The sequence below is a fragment of the Oxyura jamaicensis genome, chromosome Z (genome assembly GCF_011077185.1).
Source record: "Oxyura jamaicensis isolate SHBP4307 breed ruddy duck chromosome Z, BPBGC_Ojam_1.0, whole genome shotgun sequence".
NCBI classification, from domain to species: Eukaryota; Metazoa; Chordata; class Aves; order Anseriformes; family Anatidae; genus Oxyura; species Oxyura jamaicensis.
The window spans coordinates 60,707,771-60,723,646 of NC_048926.1; the positions used below are offsets into that span (position 1 = coordinate 60,707,771).

Consider the following 15,876-nt stretch of genomic DNA (forward strand, 5'->3'; position numbering starts at 1 on the left):
GGGGGGCGAAAGGGGGGGGAGAGGGCGGGGACGGGCAGCATGGGGGGATACAAGGGGGCTGGGGGCCGGGGCCTGCGCTGGGAGGCGCCATCGGAGCAGGGCGAGCGCGGGGGGCCGCGGCCCGACGGCAGCACGCTGCCGCCCTGCTCGCCCCGCCGGGGCCCGGTGCCCGGTGCCCGGTGCTCGGTTCCCGGTTCCCGGTGCGGCCGCTGACAGCCGCGTGCCCGCAGGGCTGGCTCCGAGCGCAGCGGGAGGGCCGCCTGCTGCAGTGCGTCCTCGACGGGGCGCGGGGCTGCGGCCACCGGGGGCTGTGGCCCAGCACGCTGTGGGTCGTGCAGCGCAACTGCCGCGGATACCGCCCGCCCCAGGTGGGTGTCGGGGTCCCGGGACGGGCCGTGCCGAGCCGAGCCGGGCTTTGCCGAGCCGGGCCGGTCCGAGCCGTGCCGCGCTGACGGCGCTGTGCTGCAGGAGTGGCGGCGCGGCACGGTGGCGCCCCAGGAGGCCGTGCCCGGAGGAGGGCTGTGCGACGAGGGCAAGGTGCGGGAGCTGCTGGCCGTGTGGAGGAGCTACATGAACCTGGCGTAGGCAGCGCCGCTGCCATGCGGCGTGCGCCTGTGCTGCCACTATTTTTTATTTTTTTTTTCAAAGTATGTCTATTTTTATTTTTATTTTTAATGTATATGTGTCCTTTTTACGTTTTCTTATTTTTATTTTTTTGTTTTCCTCCCCCTCCTGACCTACTATTTATTGCTATGCAACCACCGCACCGACCCCCCTTCTCTCATCTTTTTTAATTTATTAACCAAAAAAAAAAAAAAAAAAAAAAAAAGACACACACAGACATCGACCGACCCTCCTCACGACGCCTTTTAAAGGACTTTATTTTCAGAATTAAACGCCTTTTTTTTTTTCCACCACCCGCCCCGCGGCCCCGATGTGTGTCTCTGAGCCGGGAGGGGAACGGGGGAGAAGTGGGGGGGGGGGGGGGGGAGGGGACCGCGGGCGCCCGGAACTCATCTCCCGCAGCCGCGGTGCGCCGGGGAGCGCTTTGCGCGGCGCACGGAACGGGGGCCCGCGTGCCCGGCCGGAAGCGCCCGGACACTTCCTGGCGGCGAGCGGCGGCCGCGTGCGGGAGATGGCGGCGGGCGGCGGGGGTGGCGGCGGCGTCGGGGGGCTTTTCGCCGGGTTCCGCGCCCTCGGCCGCTACTCCAGCCACGTCCCGCACGTCCTGCGCTACCACGGCCGGCACCGCGAGTTCTACGTGGCCACGGCCGTGGGGCGCAGCGTGCACACCTACAACGTGAGTGCGGCGCGGCGGGAGCGGGGACGGGACCGCGGGGCGGCCGGGGACGGGACGGGACCGGAGGGGAGAGGAGGCCAGGCTAGGCCAGGCCACGCCAAGCCGCCCGGTGAGGCGTCGCCCGGCCGGGTTTTGTGCGCCTTGCCGGGCTCTACACGTGCAGGAGCCTTCCCGTGGCTCTGCTGACCCCCTGCCCCCCATTTTTGTCACTATAAAACCTTTTGTTTTGACGCTATAAAGCCTTTTTTTGTCCGTATGAAAGCACCTCCAGTATATCAAAGCAGTAGCAGAACTGAGTCAAGTGGTTATGTAGAACAGCAGCTCACAAACTGGGTACACGTGATATATTTTCTTCAGGGGCTTTACGTTAGCTCTTTAGTGATAGCTTCTGTCCGTCGTGAAGTGAGGCGAGTTAATAACATAAGGTGGTTGTGGTGGAAATAATGTAGAACCAGAGATGAGGTGAAAACAAGTCTCCCCAAGCCTTGCAAGTTACCTAAATAAGTGCTCAGTTTCATGTGCATTAAGATAAAAGCTTCCTGGATTGTTGTCTTTCAGCATAAATTGTCCGCTTCCTTCTGATATGCTGTTTGCAGATCCCCGTGTAGATACAGTTTTAAGATAAATATGTTTTCCTTTCATGTGAGGCATGCAAATTCCTGATCGCAGCTAGGCTGATTCCTCAGATGTTGAACTTCTGCTTATTGCAAACTCATTTTGACATCACTAAAAATGCCATTTTAACGTTTTCATTGCAGGTGAAGAAGCTCGGGATCGTTGCTGTCAGTAAGTACGCACAGATCATTCATTCTTCTTTTCTTAACTATTGTTGCACCCTGTTCCCAGATCAAAAGGGGAAATTGAGTGGTATGCACTTACACTGGAAGTGTCTCTGAATGAGTGGATGTCAGTTTGGAAATAAGATTGCTACTACGACTGATTTAATTCTCTAACCTGGTGAGCCTCCTGTTTTTGTCACTGAGTTCTTCCAGGAGCAGCCATTGGCATTAAAGGAATGAGCAGGGATCAAAGTACCCTTTTTGATCGCTTCTTGTTGTCTTTCTGGCTACTAGAAGGTATCCATAAAGGCTACCTGAAGGCCTTGGCCACCATAAAGAAGGTAGCCAGGTCCTTCCGTACAGAAGGTAGATGTATAATTGCAGGATCAGAACTGCTGAAGATGGTACTAAAAGTCCCCACGGCATTAAAAGATTGTCTGGACTGCTGGGGACAAAGGGTATGAATTGACATCCAGTTTGGTGCTGGTAATGTAATGAAGCACCCTTGGTGTCAGTGGTAGCTCCCCGTCTTGTTCAGTGCCTTCAGCACCCTGAGGTTCCGTCTGTGGAGGTGTTGGAAAATGTCAGGAGTGGGCCCACAGAAACCCTGCAGTGTTTGTGAAGGACAAGCAGAGAGTTCTGCACCTGGAACAGCACAACAAGCCAGGAACTGACTGGCTGCATGGCACCCTGCTGAAAAGTAGCTCAGGTGGTGCTGCTGCCAGGCTGAACGTGGGCCAGCGATGGAGTCACCATGAATAAAACAAACCCTGTTCTGAGCTATGCTAGGAAGACAGCCAGCAGCTCAGGGAAAGCTGCTCTTAGCGCTGGTGAGACCACACCTGGACTGTGACACCCAGCTCGTGTGTTTTCCTCCCACAGCTCTCCCTTTTCCTTCAGGAGAGATGCTGAGGAACATAGTCTAAGAAGGGGCATTGAAGTAAATAGATCTGCTTCGTCTGGTGAGGGATAAAATGCAAGGTGACCAAGAACTACCCTATTACCTGAAAGATAGTTACAGAGATGTCAGAGCGGGATTTGTGGTAGTAGTAGATGGTGTAACAAGAGGCAATAGCCACAGATTGCTTCAAAGGGTCAGACTGGAGGTTAGGAAAAACGTCTCTGACTAAAACAAAACTGTAGTACAGCATCAATATCGAGAGACTTCCTTCCCCAGAAGTTTTCAGCACACAGCCGGTCACAGTTAAAGTTAACCTGAGCTAGTAGTAGTGGGGATGGTCCAGCTTTGGGAAGAACTGAGCAGAAGTATGAACTAGATGACTTTCACCAGCCAACAGTTAGATGGTTCAGTGACGCGAATGCTGCAAACCACAAAGTTCTCACACAGATTTCATAAAGCAATATACTTTTCATTAGCAGCTGACCCCATAATTTGAAGAAATGCCCATCATAAAGCTGTGACTAAATTTAGAAGCAGTGAACACTTGCAGCTATGAGCAAATAAATGTAATTTATTTTTTTTAATTGCATAGCCTGTGAAATCTTTTTCAGTGGGCCGTGCCTTTTAACAGTCATTTAAGCTTTTTCTGAGACTGATAGTAAAATGCAAATCCAGAGATACTGAAACGCAGAATTGCGATTGAGAAAATAAATGACGCGCGTCCCTGTGTGGTGGTGTTGGTTTCTTGATGTTTTGTGGTTGGTGCTCTGACCTCTTTTTGTGAGGGAGGGTCTGTCTAAAACTGTGTTGGTCTAAGCAGCCTAGCTCACAGCCTGTGTGGAGTACCATTACATGATTACATGCCTAAGTCACTTTGCAGGTGTTATGGGGAGATGTCCAGTGTTGTTCAAACAAACAAAACCTCTTATAGAGTGCAACCTTGTTTATTTTCTTAATACTTCCCATTAAAGTTCTGTAGCCATACAGCTAAGTAAAAGGTTATTGTGTCTGGTAATTCATTGTACAAAGCAACATTGGCAGAAGGGATGCTAGGTGATCATATAATATGCTTGCATCATAGGCAAACTCCTCTGGTGACTGATTTTTCATCTGGAGTTTTCTTCAGATTTGTGAAGAGCTGCGATTTGTGATCCCTGTTTGTTTGTTTCTCTAGACTTAAGAATATTTTTCTGTAGAGTATTTTTTTCAGGTTTCTAGCAAGTAGAACCACAACAGCTTCCTCTCAGTGGTTTTTGGAGCTTAAGTTTTTTTGTTTTGCTTTGTTTTTTCATTTGAGCTTGTATAGTAGTTGATCACAATCCTAGATGCTCTTTTAGAACCAGTCAGTAGGTGGGGAGTGAGATACATTCTTAAAGCAGTAAATTGTCTGTCTCTTTAGCTGTGATTAGAAGAAACAGATGCAGGAGTGGGTCACTGGCTTCTGTAATCCAGCAGGTTTGCAGAAAGACTTAAACTAATAGGTATTGCTGTTTCTGAGCTTTTAGTTTATAATCTGTTTACAGTCTAGTAGGCTGTGGGCTCTGACAATCTGTGGAAGTTTTATTCTGTAAGCCTTCAAGAAGCTAACATATGCCTTTGCTTACAGTGATAATTCAGTAATTGGTGAATTACTGTTTTTTCAAAGAACCACATTGTGATTTATCAATGTAGTGCTTATCCTGTTGTTACCAACTGTGATATGCACAGCAGTACTTGCACTCATCTGAAATTAATGTGTTCTTATAGAAGTGTATACAAGAGAATGGTTTTATTGGTGTGTCACCATGCTAAACAAACACATTGTCAGACTTTATCTTTCGTTATGAATATGAAACCTGTTGAACTTTTCTGTTTGATTAACAGGCAATGCTTTGCTTCAAGACATTACTTGTTTGGCAGCGGACCGCATGTTGATATTTGCTTCATATGGTGATGTTTTCCATGCTGTTGCCAGGAACAAAGAGGTTTTAACAGTTTACTTATTAATTAGTACTACAAAGCAGTTGTGTATGTTGGCTTTCTAGATAGTTGGTTTTCTACAGACTTGTATTTCCTAGCTGTTAATTACCTTCAATTCTAGAAAAGTTGTTTTACTGTGCTTTGTGTAGAAGGCACAGCATAAAAATAAATAAACAGCATAAAACAGGAGGGTATAAGAACAGATTTGGTGATGTCTGACCCATCTTTTATGTATTAATTGTAATAGTTAAGTAAGTACTTAAAAATAAATTTGTTGGTAATTCATGTATAGATTAATAAATTACATAATTTAAAGTATTATGTTAATGTGCTATGCTACCCGAACAGTTCATATTGAAAACTTTTCTACTTTGAAATTATAGGTAGTCCATACCTATGAAGGTCACAAGGCAAGAATACACCTTCTGCAGCCTTTTGGTGATCATGTCATCTCTGTGGATGTTGCTAACGTTCTTATTGTTTGGGACATACAGTCGGAAGGTGAGAGACACTTTTTATTATTGCTACTGTTCTATAGAATAGCACTGTTAAACAGTCATTTGTAAGAAGTATTTTAAACACACATTAGGAAGTTTTTAATTCTTTGAAAAAAAATCATTTTATAATGGTTTTACTGAAACAGTAATTTGAGGCCATAATCCAGCAATAATTTGTCATGAACTGATTTTGCACCATGTGTAGATACTCTGTAATATTCTGTGTAGGTGTAAAGAAATCTGCTTGCAGAGAAATCACATATTAATGTTTCATTCTTTGGGGTAGAGACTGTGATACAGCAGCTCTGTCAGCATCTCCTAAATCCTATAATTCCTTGATGTTTATCAGTCTATGTAAGAGTAAGTTCTAATTAATAATCTTGTGATTGTGTCAGCATCTTCTTGTGCCAGTGAATAGTGCCTTATGGAATCCTGTTTCAGTGGCCTGAGTTTTTTTTCTTTAGAAAGTATTTTCAGGCTGATGTTGGCCAATGTCATTCCCTGCTTGCTAGCTCTCCAAGTGCCTGCAAACAGGTTTTAGTGATTTGAAGTTGCTATAACAAACCAAAGGTATGCTAATCAAATGAGGTGTTTTGCTCAGGCAGGAGCCTGAATCCTTCAGAAAGATACAAATCACTACAGCTCTGCCAGCATTGTTGTACTGTTGTGTTCATAGGGAAAAAAAACATACCTTCAGGGAAACAGATGTTATAAAGTAAACAAGTTTAGCCTGTCCTGTTACAGATTAGCTAATCCTTTAATGGAAGAAACACCAACTGTGGGATTTGTGCAGAATAAATGTTCTTGTGCCTTTTACATTTACCAAGGGATGACAAGCATGCCAATTTTCAGGGGTAGCCATGCTAACATTGTTTCTTGCCTTTTTTTTTTTTTTTTTTTTTTTTTCTCTGCAGAGGAATATCTTCAAGTGGTTTTTGATAAAGCTACTTTTGCAGTTTCTGCAATTTTGCATCCAAGCACCTATTTGAATAAAATTCTCCTTGGGAGTGAGCAAGGGGGCTTGCAGCTGTGGAATATAAGATCCAAGTAAGATTCTTATTATCATAGGTGTATACTTCATGCTCCAAGTAGTTTCGTATACGTCAACTAATATTTTTAACTATGGCAGCATATGAACATGGAATATTTTACTGAGTACTTTGGCATAAGTTATTGCTTGGTCTGCTTCCAGGAATAAAGAATGTTGCTGTTCCCTGCATGCTGATGTTGTTCAAATTACATGCTGTTTACTGTCTCTGCTGAATATCAGGGATTGTTCAAGAATTCTTTTTATCAATCTACTTTTTTTTAGTTTCTTGGAATCACATAGCTTTCCCATGAAAATAATTAAAGTGATAGTAAAAGCATGTTCAGGCCTCCTGCATCAACTCTTCCAAGTGCAATTTCTCTGGTTGGTGCTGGTCCAAGGAACTGCTGGCAGGTGGTGTGGAGGTAATTAGTGTTTGATACTGAGACTTAAGAAAGAGTTGTGTAGACATGTAGGTGTCTCTGATTGTATCCCAGTGGAGTACTGTCCACTGTATTTCATGCTTACCGTGATCAAATAACTTTTTCCTTGCTCGTGCAAGTTAGAGGGAGGTTCACTGTTGCCGTGTACTAATGTACATACTGCACATAAGGGTTAGATTGCGTAGTTCGGTGTTTTATTCTCGTAAGTACCATATACTTTCAGTGAAAGTACAGCTAACTTTTTGCTTCATATTCAAATGTATTCGGAAATGCAGTATATGCTGTATAAATCAGGAAGTAGAAATAACCTAAAAAAGTACAGAAAAGCAAATGTCTGCACTCGTACTACTTTTGTGTCTCTTTAATGCACATCACAGTATACAGGATGCAGTATATCCTAGATGTTAAAGGTTTTTTTAGATGTCTTAATTTCTTCCTTAACTGTATGAGAATTTATAGACATGTTACTGTTCTTTTGACAACATGGCTAAGTTAAGCAATTTCTATTTTCCGTTGTTTGTTCCCTAAAACAAAAAAAAATATTTTGTGGACAGGCGTTGGTACAATTAGATAAAAAATAATTTGTTGAACTGAGGAGAAATACTGATATCTCTGTCAAGAGAAGAAAGTGAGAGTAGAAAGCTGCTAGCCATCTTTTAATAATGATAATATCTGTGGTGATATAATAATTTTTCAATTATGTGTTTATAATTTCACCCTTAATAAGTTCTGCATGACTAATTTGGCTTGATGTTTTGGCCATTTATGTTCTTGAAAGAAACAAGATGGGTGTACTTGTAGTACGAGGAACTGTCTTCATGTAAGGGAGTTACTCTGGATTAAGACTGGCTTCCTATGATGATGTTAGGAATTCTGAAGAGGCGTATTTAAAGCAGAAATGCATAGGGAACAACTGATGTAGAATGGGTTTTCTCTATCGTATTATTTGATTGTGTCACCTTTGAAGTATTAAAGCATGACGCTAACTTTCTCAAATAAAAAATTACTGTAAGCTGTATTTTGAACCTTATTTATCAATATAAATGTTTTCCTCCTGAAAGGTGTGTAAGGACATGCTTTTTTGTGTAATATGAAATGTGAAAAATCCTGAAAAGTTATAATTGATTTATCTTTTGTTTTCCAGCAAACTCTTGTATTCATTTCCAGGATGGGGCTTAGGGGTCACAACTCTTGAACAAGTTAGTATGGTTTTTTAATCTTATTTTCTTATATAACTGGTGAAGTATAGCAAACAAAACACTGTAACTTAAAATTGCAGCAGTAAAAAAGACTTGTCTTCACTCAAGTCAAACCAAAAACCCTCTTGAACGTATTAGATGAAGAGAGGTAGACTTGAAGGCTAATTACGTAGCCTTCCTCTAGTCCCAGTTCTTCCGTGTTTAGCATCTTAGCCATTTTGTGCTCATTACTTCTGCAGTCTTTATTCAATTAACTGCATAACTAATTCACAGAAACTAATTGTTTGCAAGATGTAGGTGTATCGTGTGACTTCTGTGATGCTGGCAGTTTTTGCTGTTTAAATTTCTTTTTACCTCAGAGGTTAATAAAATGCGGGTTTTGCTGAGTCAGTAGAAGATTTCGTAGTTGTTTTTTTTCTAGATATAAAAAATAATTAAAACTTACTGGTAGTGGTTAAAGTATTGGTAACAGCTTTGAAAATTATCTTTAGTTGTCTGGGTAAAACTTTTAAATATGTGCATGTGACAGGGTGCATAATGTTCTACCAGAAATACAGAAAATTTTCAGTGTTTTCCAAGGAGTTCTAACTTCTGGAAATTGAATTGTTTTATTCTGTGAAGAGTAGGTACAAAATCTTGCAACTCTTTTTTGTTTTGTTTAGATTTAGTGTACATTCAATTTGGGTTATAGCAGTGTAGATAGAGGATCTCATGAGATGCCTTTTTGTTTCTACACTATTTGTTCTTAGATGCACTGTTTTGTATGTGCTGGTATTAATGGGGTAGTGGCAACCTTTTTTCACTTTCAGTTGTCTTTCAATGTTTCCTGCAGGCCCCAGCTGTGGATGTTGTTGCAGTTGGTCTTGTATCTGGTCATATTATTGTACATAATATTAAGTTTGACGAAACTCTTATGAAATTTCAACAAGACTGGGGCCCCATCACAGCAATATCTTTTCGTACAGGTAAGTCTTTTGAAAATACATATAAAGTCACTGAAACTAAATGGAAGTTGGGAAAATGTTTTGAAAAAGCATTTGTGAACCAAAGTTTAGGATGAGAGTTTCAGTTTTCAAAGGCTGTGGGTAATCTAGAAAAGTTACCAAAAAGTAAGGGAGGTTAGGCTTATTTCATAGCACTTTCCCGTGTACTAACTCAGTGCACAGGAGGTGTGGCATACAATACTTTTCTTTAAAGAAAAATAAGCCAGTTATTTACATGCCAAGAGCTAACACAGTAGTTACTGCAGAGTAATCAGTGCACTAAGTTTGTATCCAAATTTAATTCTCTAGTGTCCTCCCAGTGTAGACAAGTTAGAATGTTAATACTTGGGTGAGTACTGAATTGATGTTTCGGGGAACACTATATTCACTTCCTTGTGTGTGTGTCCAATGAACACATACTAAATACTCGAGCTAGTTATTGTAGTGCTGATCTTGCCTACAGGGCTGTGATACTGAATCCAGTCTGTCATATGAATAGAGAAACATGCAAATCTTAACAGCATGTACATCGATGCAAAGCCTATTGATGAGAGATGCTCCTGGAGAGACTTGATCAAAGTGCAGAGAGCATTTTTGTTTCAGCCACTTAACTCAAGATGTTTATTAAAGTTAAATAACTTCACTTGCCTGCTTGAACATCTGTCTTCGGACTCTTCAATTCCTCTCTAATCTAATCTTCAATTCCTCTCTAATCTCCCTGTCTTTATGGTTAGGATGTAATGTAAGTATAACCTGGTTCTTTTAAATTCATATACTTATTTCAGTATTTGAGTTATTCATTTAAATGAAATGTTCTTCATTTAAATTTGGCAAATTTTCATACTGGTGAAGAAGTTTCTGTACCACAGAAGAAAACTCTAGGCCTGTTTTGGCTGTCCATGAAGTGCGCAATTGTAATTTGAAGCTGTGCTTTTATTTTATTAGAGCTAAAGGTCACTTTCCAGTTATGCAGGATACAGCAGGTTTTTACCTCGACATGATGAGAGTTAAACATACTTACTACAGTATTTGTCATATGTTTTTAGAAGTTAGTGTGATTTATTTGTTTCCTTAATATTAGACAGGACACATGAAGTAGAACAAAAAATTAGAAATTCATTGAAATTAGAATTTTAATTATTACTTAGGGTGATTGAATAAAGATGTAATCAACTTACAGAATTTATTTTTGCAAGTTGTTGAGCAAAAAATTAACAGGATATATATATATATATATATACACACACACACACTGTCAATTTCTAGAGTGGTAATACAGTGGCTTTCACATCCTGAAATGTGAAGGCTTACAAGTTTGGGGAAGAACCTGAGATAGAAAGTAATGTCTTCAAAAATGTTGCAGGTCAAGGTCTTGTGGGCTTCCCAGCCTTGGTTGCTGAACTTAGATATATTTGGTTCTATAATCATCAAATTACAAGTCACCTTTGTGTAGTTTGATTTTGAAATATTAGGATATTTCAGATAAAATGCCATATCTTGATAATTATTTTTTCACCTTTGGCTTTGATCTTTTTTGCGTCAGTTTTAAGATGTACAAAGCTGGTAAGTAACTGATGAACTGCAAGTCAAGAAGCAAACCTCTTAAATTTTGTTTGAGCAGATGGACACCCGGTAATGGCAGCTGGTAGCCCTGTTGGCCACATTGCTTTGTGGGATCTAGAAGAAAAGAAACTAATTAGTCAAATGCGAAACGCCCATTCCACAGCGATAGCTGGTATGTCGTTTGTCCCTGGAGAGCCACTTCTTATTACTAATGGTGCTGATAATGCTATAAGGGTAAGTTATAATAGCTGCTGCTCTTTGCTGTTGTTTTTTTTTTTTTCTTTTTTTTTTTCTCCTACTGTCCTCTGAAGTGTAAATGTGTACCCTAGCCTGAAGTAGCAGCTTGCACATGAAACAAATATAATGAAACTGAAATTGCTGGCTCTGTCGATTTGTTAGTGGAGCAACTTAAGGTTTTGCTGCCATGATGTAGCTTCATTGATTGCTTCATGGTAACATTGAAGAATAAAGCTTTGGATCCATGCATCCACAGTTACTACCTTAAGACTTGATCCATTTCATCTATTTATTTAATATTCTGTGCTGTGAACTGTTGCAGTTGATAAATGTCCCTTGTGCTTTGCATTCTCTGATCTGGTGGAGGGGCATAATGAACAGTGGAGAGCAATTTGCTGCTGCATTGTAAACCTCCAGAGTTTGTATCAAATGTAAAAGCCAGTATGTGCGGTTTACCCTGTTCCATTGCCAAGAATTTTAGTTGTTGGCACTGCAATGTTCAACACCTTCACTTTTCTCCTTTTCTTGGGGAGGCAGGTGTGGATTTTTGATGGACCTGGTGGCACAGGTCGTGTATTGAGAAGTCGAATGGGACATAGTGCACCACCAACAAAAATCAGATACCATGGACAAAATGGAGAGCAAATTCTCAGCGCAGGTATGAATTCTCATTCTTCAGTCTGGCTTCCTGTTGTTATAAGGAAAACATTCCTAGATTACATCAGTAAAACTAAAAACTGCAACAGGTATTTCATGTGTTATGCATAAGACATAGTTATGAAACATATGAAACTATAATAGAGGAAAAAAATATGGAACATGATGCATTTTATAACTTACGGGAGCCACTCCACTTTTCCCAAGTTTGAGCAAGCGTTGTATATTATGATTTCTTTGTAATTTGTTACAGTTTAGTTGTATCTGGAATATATCTTCCAAAGGTCACTTGTTACCAAGATATCAATGTAAAAGTTTGTCACTACCCTTCTTTAGAAACTGACATATTTAGAATTAATTAATAGTCCTTAATTTCCTTAATGGTCTAGTTCAGAATGTTTTGTGGCCCAGAGCACTTCAAAAATGGAACAAGAGAGACTTCAGTTAATCTTTAATTTATCTGAAATAATTAAGTTGTCTACATGAGCAACACTTGAAAACATTACATTTTGATGAATGTTGCATAAGTATGGCTTAGCAATACACTGGTGTACGACTTCTGGCCCCCACTGTATAAGAGGGACATCAACATCCTGGAAAAGTCCAACATAGAGCCAAAAGATGATTCAGGAACAGGAGCACCTCTTCCTGGCGCAACCGGGAGTGATTAGCCTACAAAGGAGAAGGCTCAAGGAGGATCTTATTGATGCATATAAGCGCCTGAAACAAGGGTGCATAAAGAACAGAACAGGCTCTTTTCAATGGTGCCCAGTGACAGGACAGGAGGCACTGGGCTCAGATTGGAGTGCAAGAGTTTCCATCTAAACATCAGGAAGCACTTCTTTACTGTATTGGAGACTGAGCACTGGAACAGGTTGCCCAGAAATGTCGTGGGGTCTCCCTTGGAGATCTTTAGAAGCAATCTGGACCTGGTCCTAGGCAGCCTGCTCCAGGTGGCCCTGCTTTAGCAGGGTGGGTGGACAAGGTGACTTCCAGAGGTTCCTTCGAACCTCAACCATTTTGTGCTAAAACCTCTTGCTGGTTGTCCAACTAAGTAACTTGGACTCAAGTAGCTAGTTACCCAACTATAGTTCAGCTCAGTCCAGATTAGCCACGGTAAAAATTGTGTTGCTTTACAAGTCCTCACGTTTGTTACTGTAGTTCACTGCTTTGTTTACTGTACTGGAAAATAAGGAACGGACACACAGAGGCAAGGTCTGAGGTCTCAAGCTTTGAGACCTGTTTTTTCTGCAGTGTAAAGGGACTGACTCTCTACATTCCTTTCTGAACCAGTGATAAAACTTCATGCAACAAAAATGAGATTGCAGTGCCTTTCAAGTGCTACAGTTTTCTCTAGACAGGCATCCCTACAAATAAACAATAAAAAATCACTAATGTCCATGGCTTCATCCTGCTTGATGTTGCTCCCAGTTCACAGTATGTTTGTCCTGGCTCCCATGCAAAAGAATCTTTTTTCTTTGCAGTGTGCTGCCTCTGAATTTTTCTGCCTTATAGAGGTTTTTTGTTACTCCTTCCTCAATATACAAGTCAAGGTGCTTGAGTTCTGTGTTCCAATGTCTTTCAGATTCTTTAAGTTCACTTTGAATAATTTTGTTTCCTTACTTGTTTTCCTAATAGCCATGTTCTGTGATTCCTCTGACCTTTAAATATAGTGCCTATTTCACGTGTTGTACAATTGCATTTTCTGTTAGTTTCTGGTTCTGCCTTGTCCAGGTTATCTCCAAAGTGTTTTGATCTGTCTGACAGTTTCAAATTCGAGTGTTCTGTTCCTCTGTCAAATTAAATTCCTCTAAGTACTGTGAACAATGGACACTAGATAGAGGGGGGAAGCCCCATTAGTGTCCTGATTTGCAGGAGAGATGGAGAAGTCAGCCTTTACCATTTGTGTTTGGTTAACTTAGGTGTAGTTCTTAGCCATCCGTGGCGTGTCTTGGGTAGAGAGAGAAAAAGAAAAGAATACTGTAGTTGGTGAGAGTAGTAAATAGTTATGGGAAAGTTAAGGAGGTACTAAGCAGTTACTTGAAGAAAGTAGTATATATGGTAGTAACGATAGAAAGCTGGGAACAGCTAGATACTGTGGTGGAGAAAGTAGAGGACACAGAGTAATTGAACATGGAGAAGATAATTTAAAAAAACCTGTCATTTTCTGCATGTGTAAAGTAGTACAAATTGGAATATAGAACATAGAAAAACTAGGCTCCATTAGTTCCAGTACTTGTAATTTACCTGATTCTTAGATCAGAATTTTTGTTAAATTATTACGGTGTTCTGAGAGTTTATCTTCTGCTTTTCTTGTTCAGATAGCTTAGGAGTAAATAGAAAGCTGGTTTGTTTTCACCCTTCAGTGATTTCTGCTAATGTTTTGTCAGGTCAAGATGGAACATTGCAGTCTTTTTCAACAGTGCATGAAAGATTCAATAAAAGTTTAGGACGTGGTAAGTCCACCATTATTTGTGAAAAAAATGAAAAAGTATTTATGTAAACAGGTGTGACAGCATTAGGTAGGTCTTGTTTTCACTTTAACTGTTAGATGAAAATTATTCACCTCATCTGCTCTTCAAACTCAGTCCTTCTGATGCATAAATTAATTTCTCAGATGTGTTTGGCTGGTTAAATACTTGGAAAAATAATTTATGTAGCCTACAATGAGAATTATTTCACTGTGGGAAATGTTGGGCATGATTTTGGTATTAAAAATATATAAATCGTTAAGTGACATTTATCATGTTTCATTTTAACTCCTTTTCCACCCATTCATTTTCCTTTTCTGTTTAATAGGCTAAATTAATACAGTTCATTCAGATTTCTTGGCTTCAGCTTCTTTGTTTTATTGTAGAATGTCATTTAAAAAAAAAATCTTCTACACACTGCCATGCTTAAGGGATATCTTCATTGATCCTGTAGAGTGAGGCTTAGAGAGAATGAAATACTTCTTATTTTTAAATTTCTGTGTATGGTTTTATACATATTTAAATGGACAGACATAGATTAATTGGTTGGTTATTTAAATTTAAAATTCCTGAGTCTTTGGATGTTCAAATGGCTGGGTGTTGTATATTGCTTTATATAATCAGGTCTGTATGACCACACGTTTAGCTGTGATGGTGGATCTCTACCTGAGGATGTCAACACAACATCCTGGAACAAATGAGTTGAGTAGTATATCTGTTCATGTATTTAGGATAACAAGTAGCTCAGCATCACGTGAGTTTTGACACAAACTCTGTTAATCTTCTTAGCTTTTCAGACCCTGTGAAATGTCAGTGCTGTGTTAATGCAAGTTAAAATTTTCAAAGTTTTATAGGAACTTTACACGTAGTAAGTAATCCATTTTAAACCAGTAAGCTCAGATCATGAGATTTGAGACACTTGACTTTTTTTTTTTTTAAGGTTCAATTAACAAAAAGAAATCAAAAAAGAAGGGTCTTCAGCATGATACAATGGCACTTCCACCAATTACAGCCTTTGCTTCGGGTAAGTAGTCCTTGTGATATATGATAGAGCACATCTTCATTTTGTCTTTTAACCGTCAAGACACAAGTGTGTTGAAGGATTGCGCTACTTTGAGAAGAAATTACTGAGATTATGGCCCTTCATGAGCAATAGAGTGACAGTTTAAAATGATGTTTTATCTGCTATATTCAATTCTTAATTCAAAAAAGAGAATTTCATTTCAAACACCTTCAGGTTCAACCAGCTCTTGGCTTGAAAATCACCAATATGGGAGCCAGTATCTTTTGGCATTTGTGGTACTTGAGACTGGAGAACCAGCAGGAAGATCTTTGTCAGATAAGGAATGCTAAGTTGTAGCAACTGATTTTTTGATCTTCCAGTTTCTGTCTGTTAGTTTTCAAAGTAAAATTTCAGTTATTCAGTTCATTTGTGATTCAGTGAACCTAACATTTTGAAGCAGAATTGCAGTTATCTTTGCTTTATCAGAATGTATTTCTTCAAATGAAGCACCTCCTTTCCAGACTTCAGGTTTTTATCTTAAATGCAGCTAATCTTTTGTGTTCCAACCATGGTTCAGTGTTTTGTGTCTTGAGAGGTTTGAATTTACAATTCTGTGTAGCCCTCCTACTAAATATAGTAGTTATATTTTGCACAATTCAGCGATACATACTTGTTGCAGAAAGATTTATATGTGTGTGTGCATTTTTTTAAATGTTATGTTAAATGTTCTGCTTGCTTAATTTAAGGTATTAGAAGTACCTTAGGTATGTCTGGGGACGCAAGAAAACATTGATTTAAGTACATTTTACTTAGAGTTGCTTCTTTGTAGCTATATTGTCTTCCATTGCTGGGGTGAA

At 40.2% G+C, this 15,876-nt stretch overlaps 2 protein-coding genes across 3 annotated transcripts in view; both read left to right on the forward strand.

Moving 5' to 3' along the window:
* LOC118156472 overlaps positions 1-639 on the forward strand; it is a 6,896-nt gene extending 6,257 nt beyond the window's left edge. The window contains exons 4-5 of one of the 2 annotated variants that reach the window (XM_035310563.1): positions 231-368; positions 469-639. In XM_035310563.1, coding sequence (XP_035166454.1) covers positions 231-368; positions 469-585 — 255 coding nt within the window. In that variant the 3' untranslated portion in view covers positions 586-639. Of the gene's footprint in view, positions 1-230 lie in introns of both variants that reach the window. The other variant, XM_035310562.1, reaches the window with a different exon arrangement.
* A 454-nt stretch (positions 640-1,093) lies between these two features.
* WDR36 (WD repeat domain 36) overlaps positions 1,094-15,876 on the forward strand; it is a 33,828-nt gene continuing 19,045 nt past the window's right edge. Inside the window, exons 1-11 of the mRNA XM_035310184.1 lie at positions 1,094-1,300; positions 2,059-2,086; positions 4,844-4,944; positions 5,323-5,440; positions 6,351-6,483; positions 8,051-8,105; positions 8,938-9,070; positions 10,710-10,885; positions 11,426-11,546; positions 13,936-14,001; positions 14,957-15,040. Coding sequence (XP_035166075.1) covers positions 1,136-1,300; positions 2,059-2,086; positions 4,844-4,944; positions 5,323-5,440; positions 6,351-6,483; positions 8,051-8,105; positions 8,938-9,070; positions 10,710-10,885; positions 11,426-11,546; positions 13,936-14,001; positions 14,957-15,040 — 1,180 coding nt within the window. The 5' untranslated portion in view covers positions 1,094-1,135. The remainder of the gene's footprint in view (positions 1,301-2,058; positions 2,087-4,843; positions 4,945-5,322; positions 5,441-6,350; positions 6,484-8,050; positions 8,106-8,937; positions 9,071-10,709; positions 10,886-11,425; positions 11,547-13,935; positions 14,002-14,956; positions 15,041-15,876) is intronic.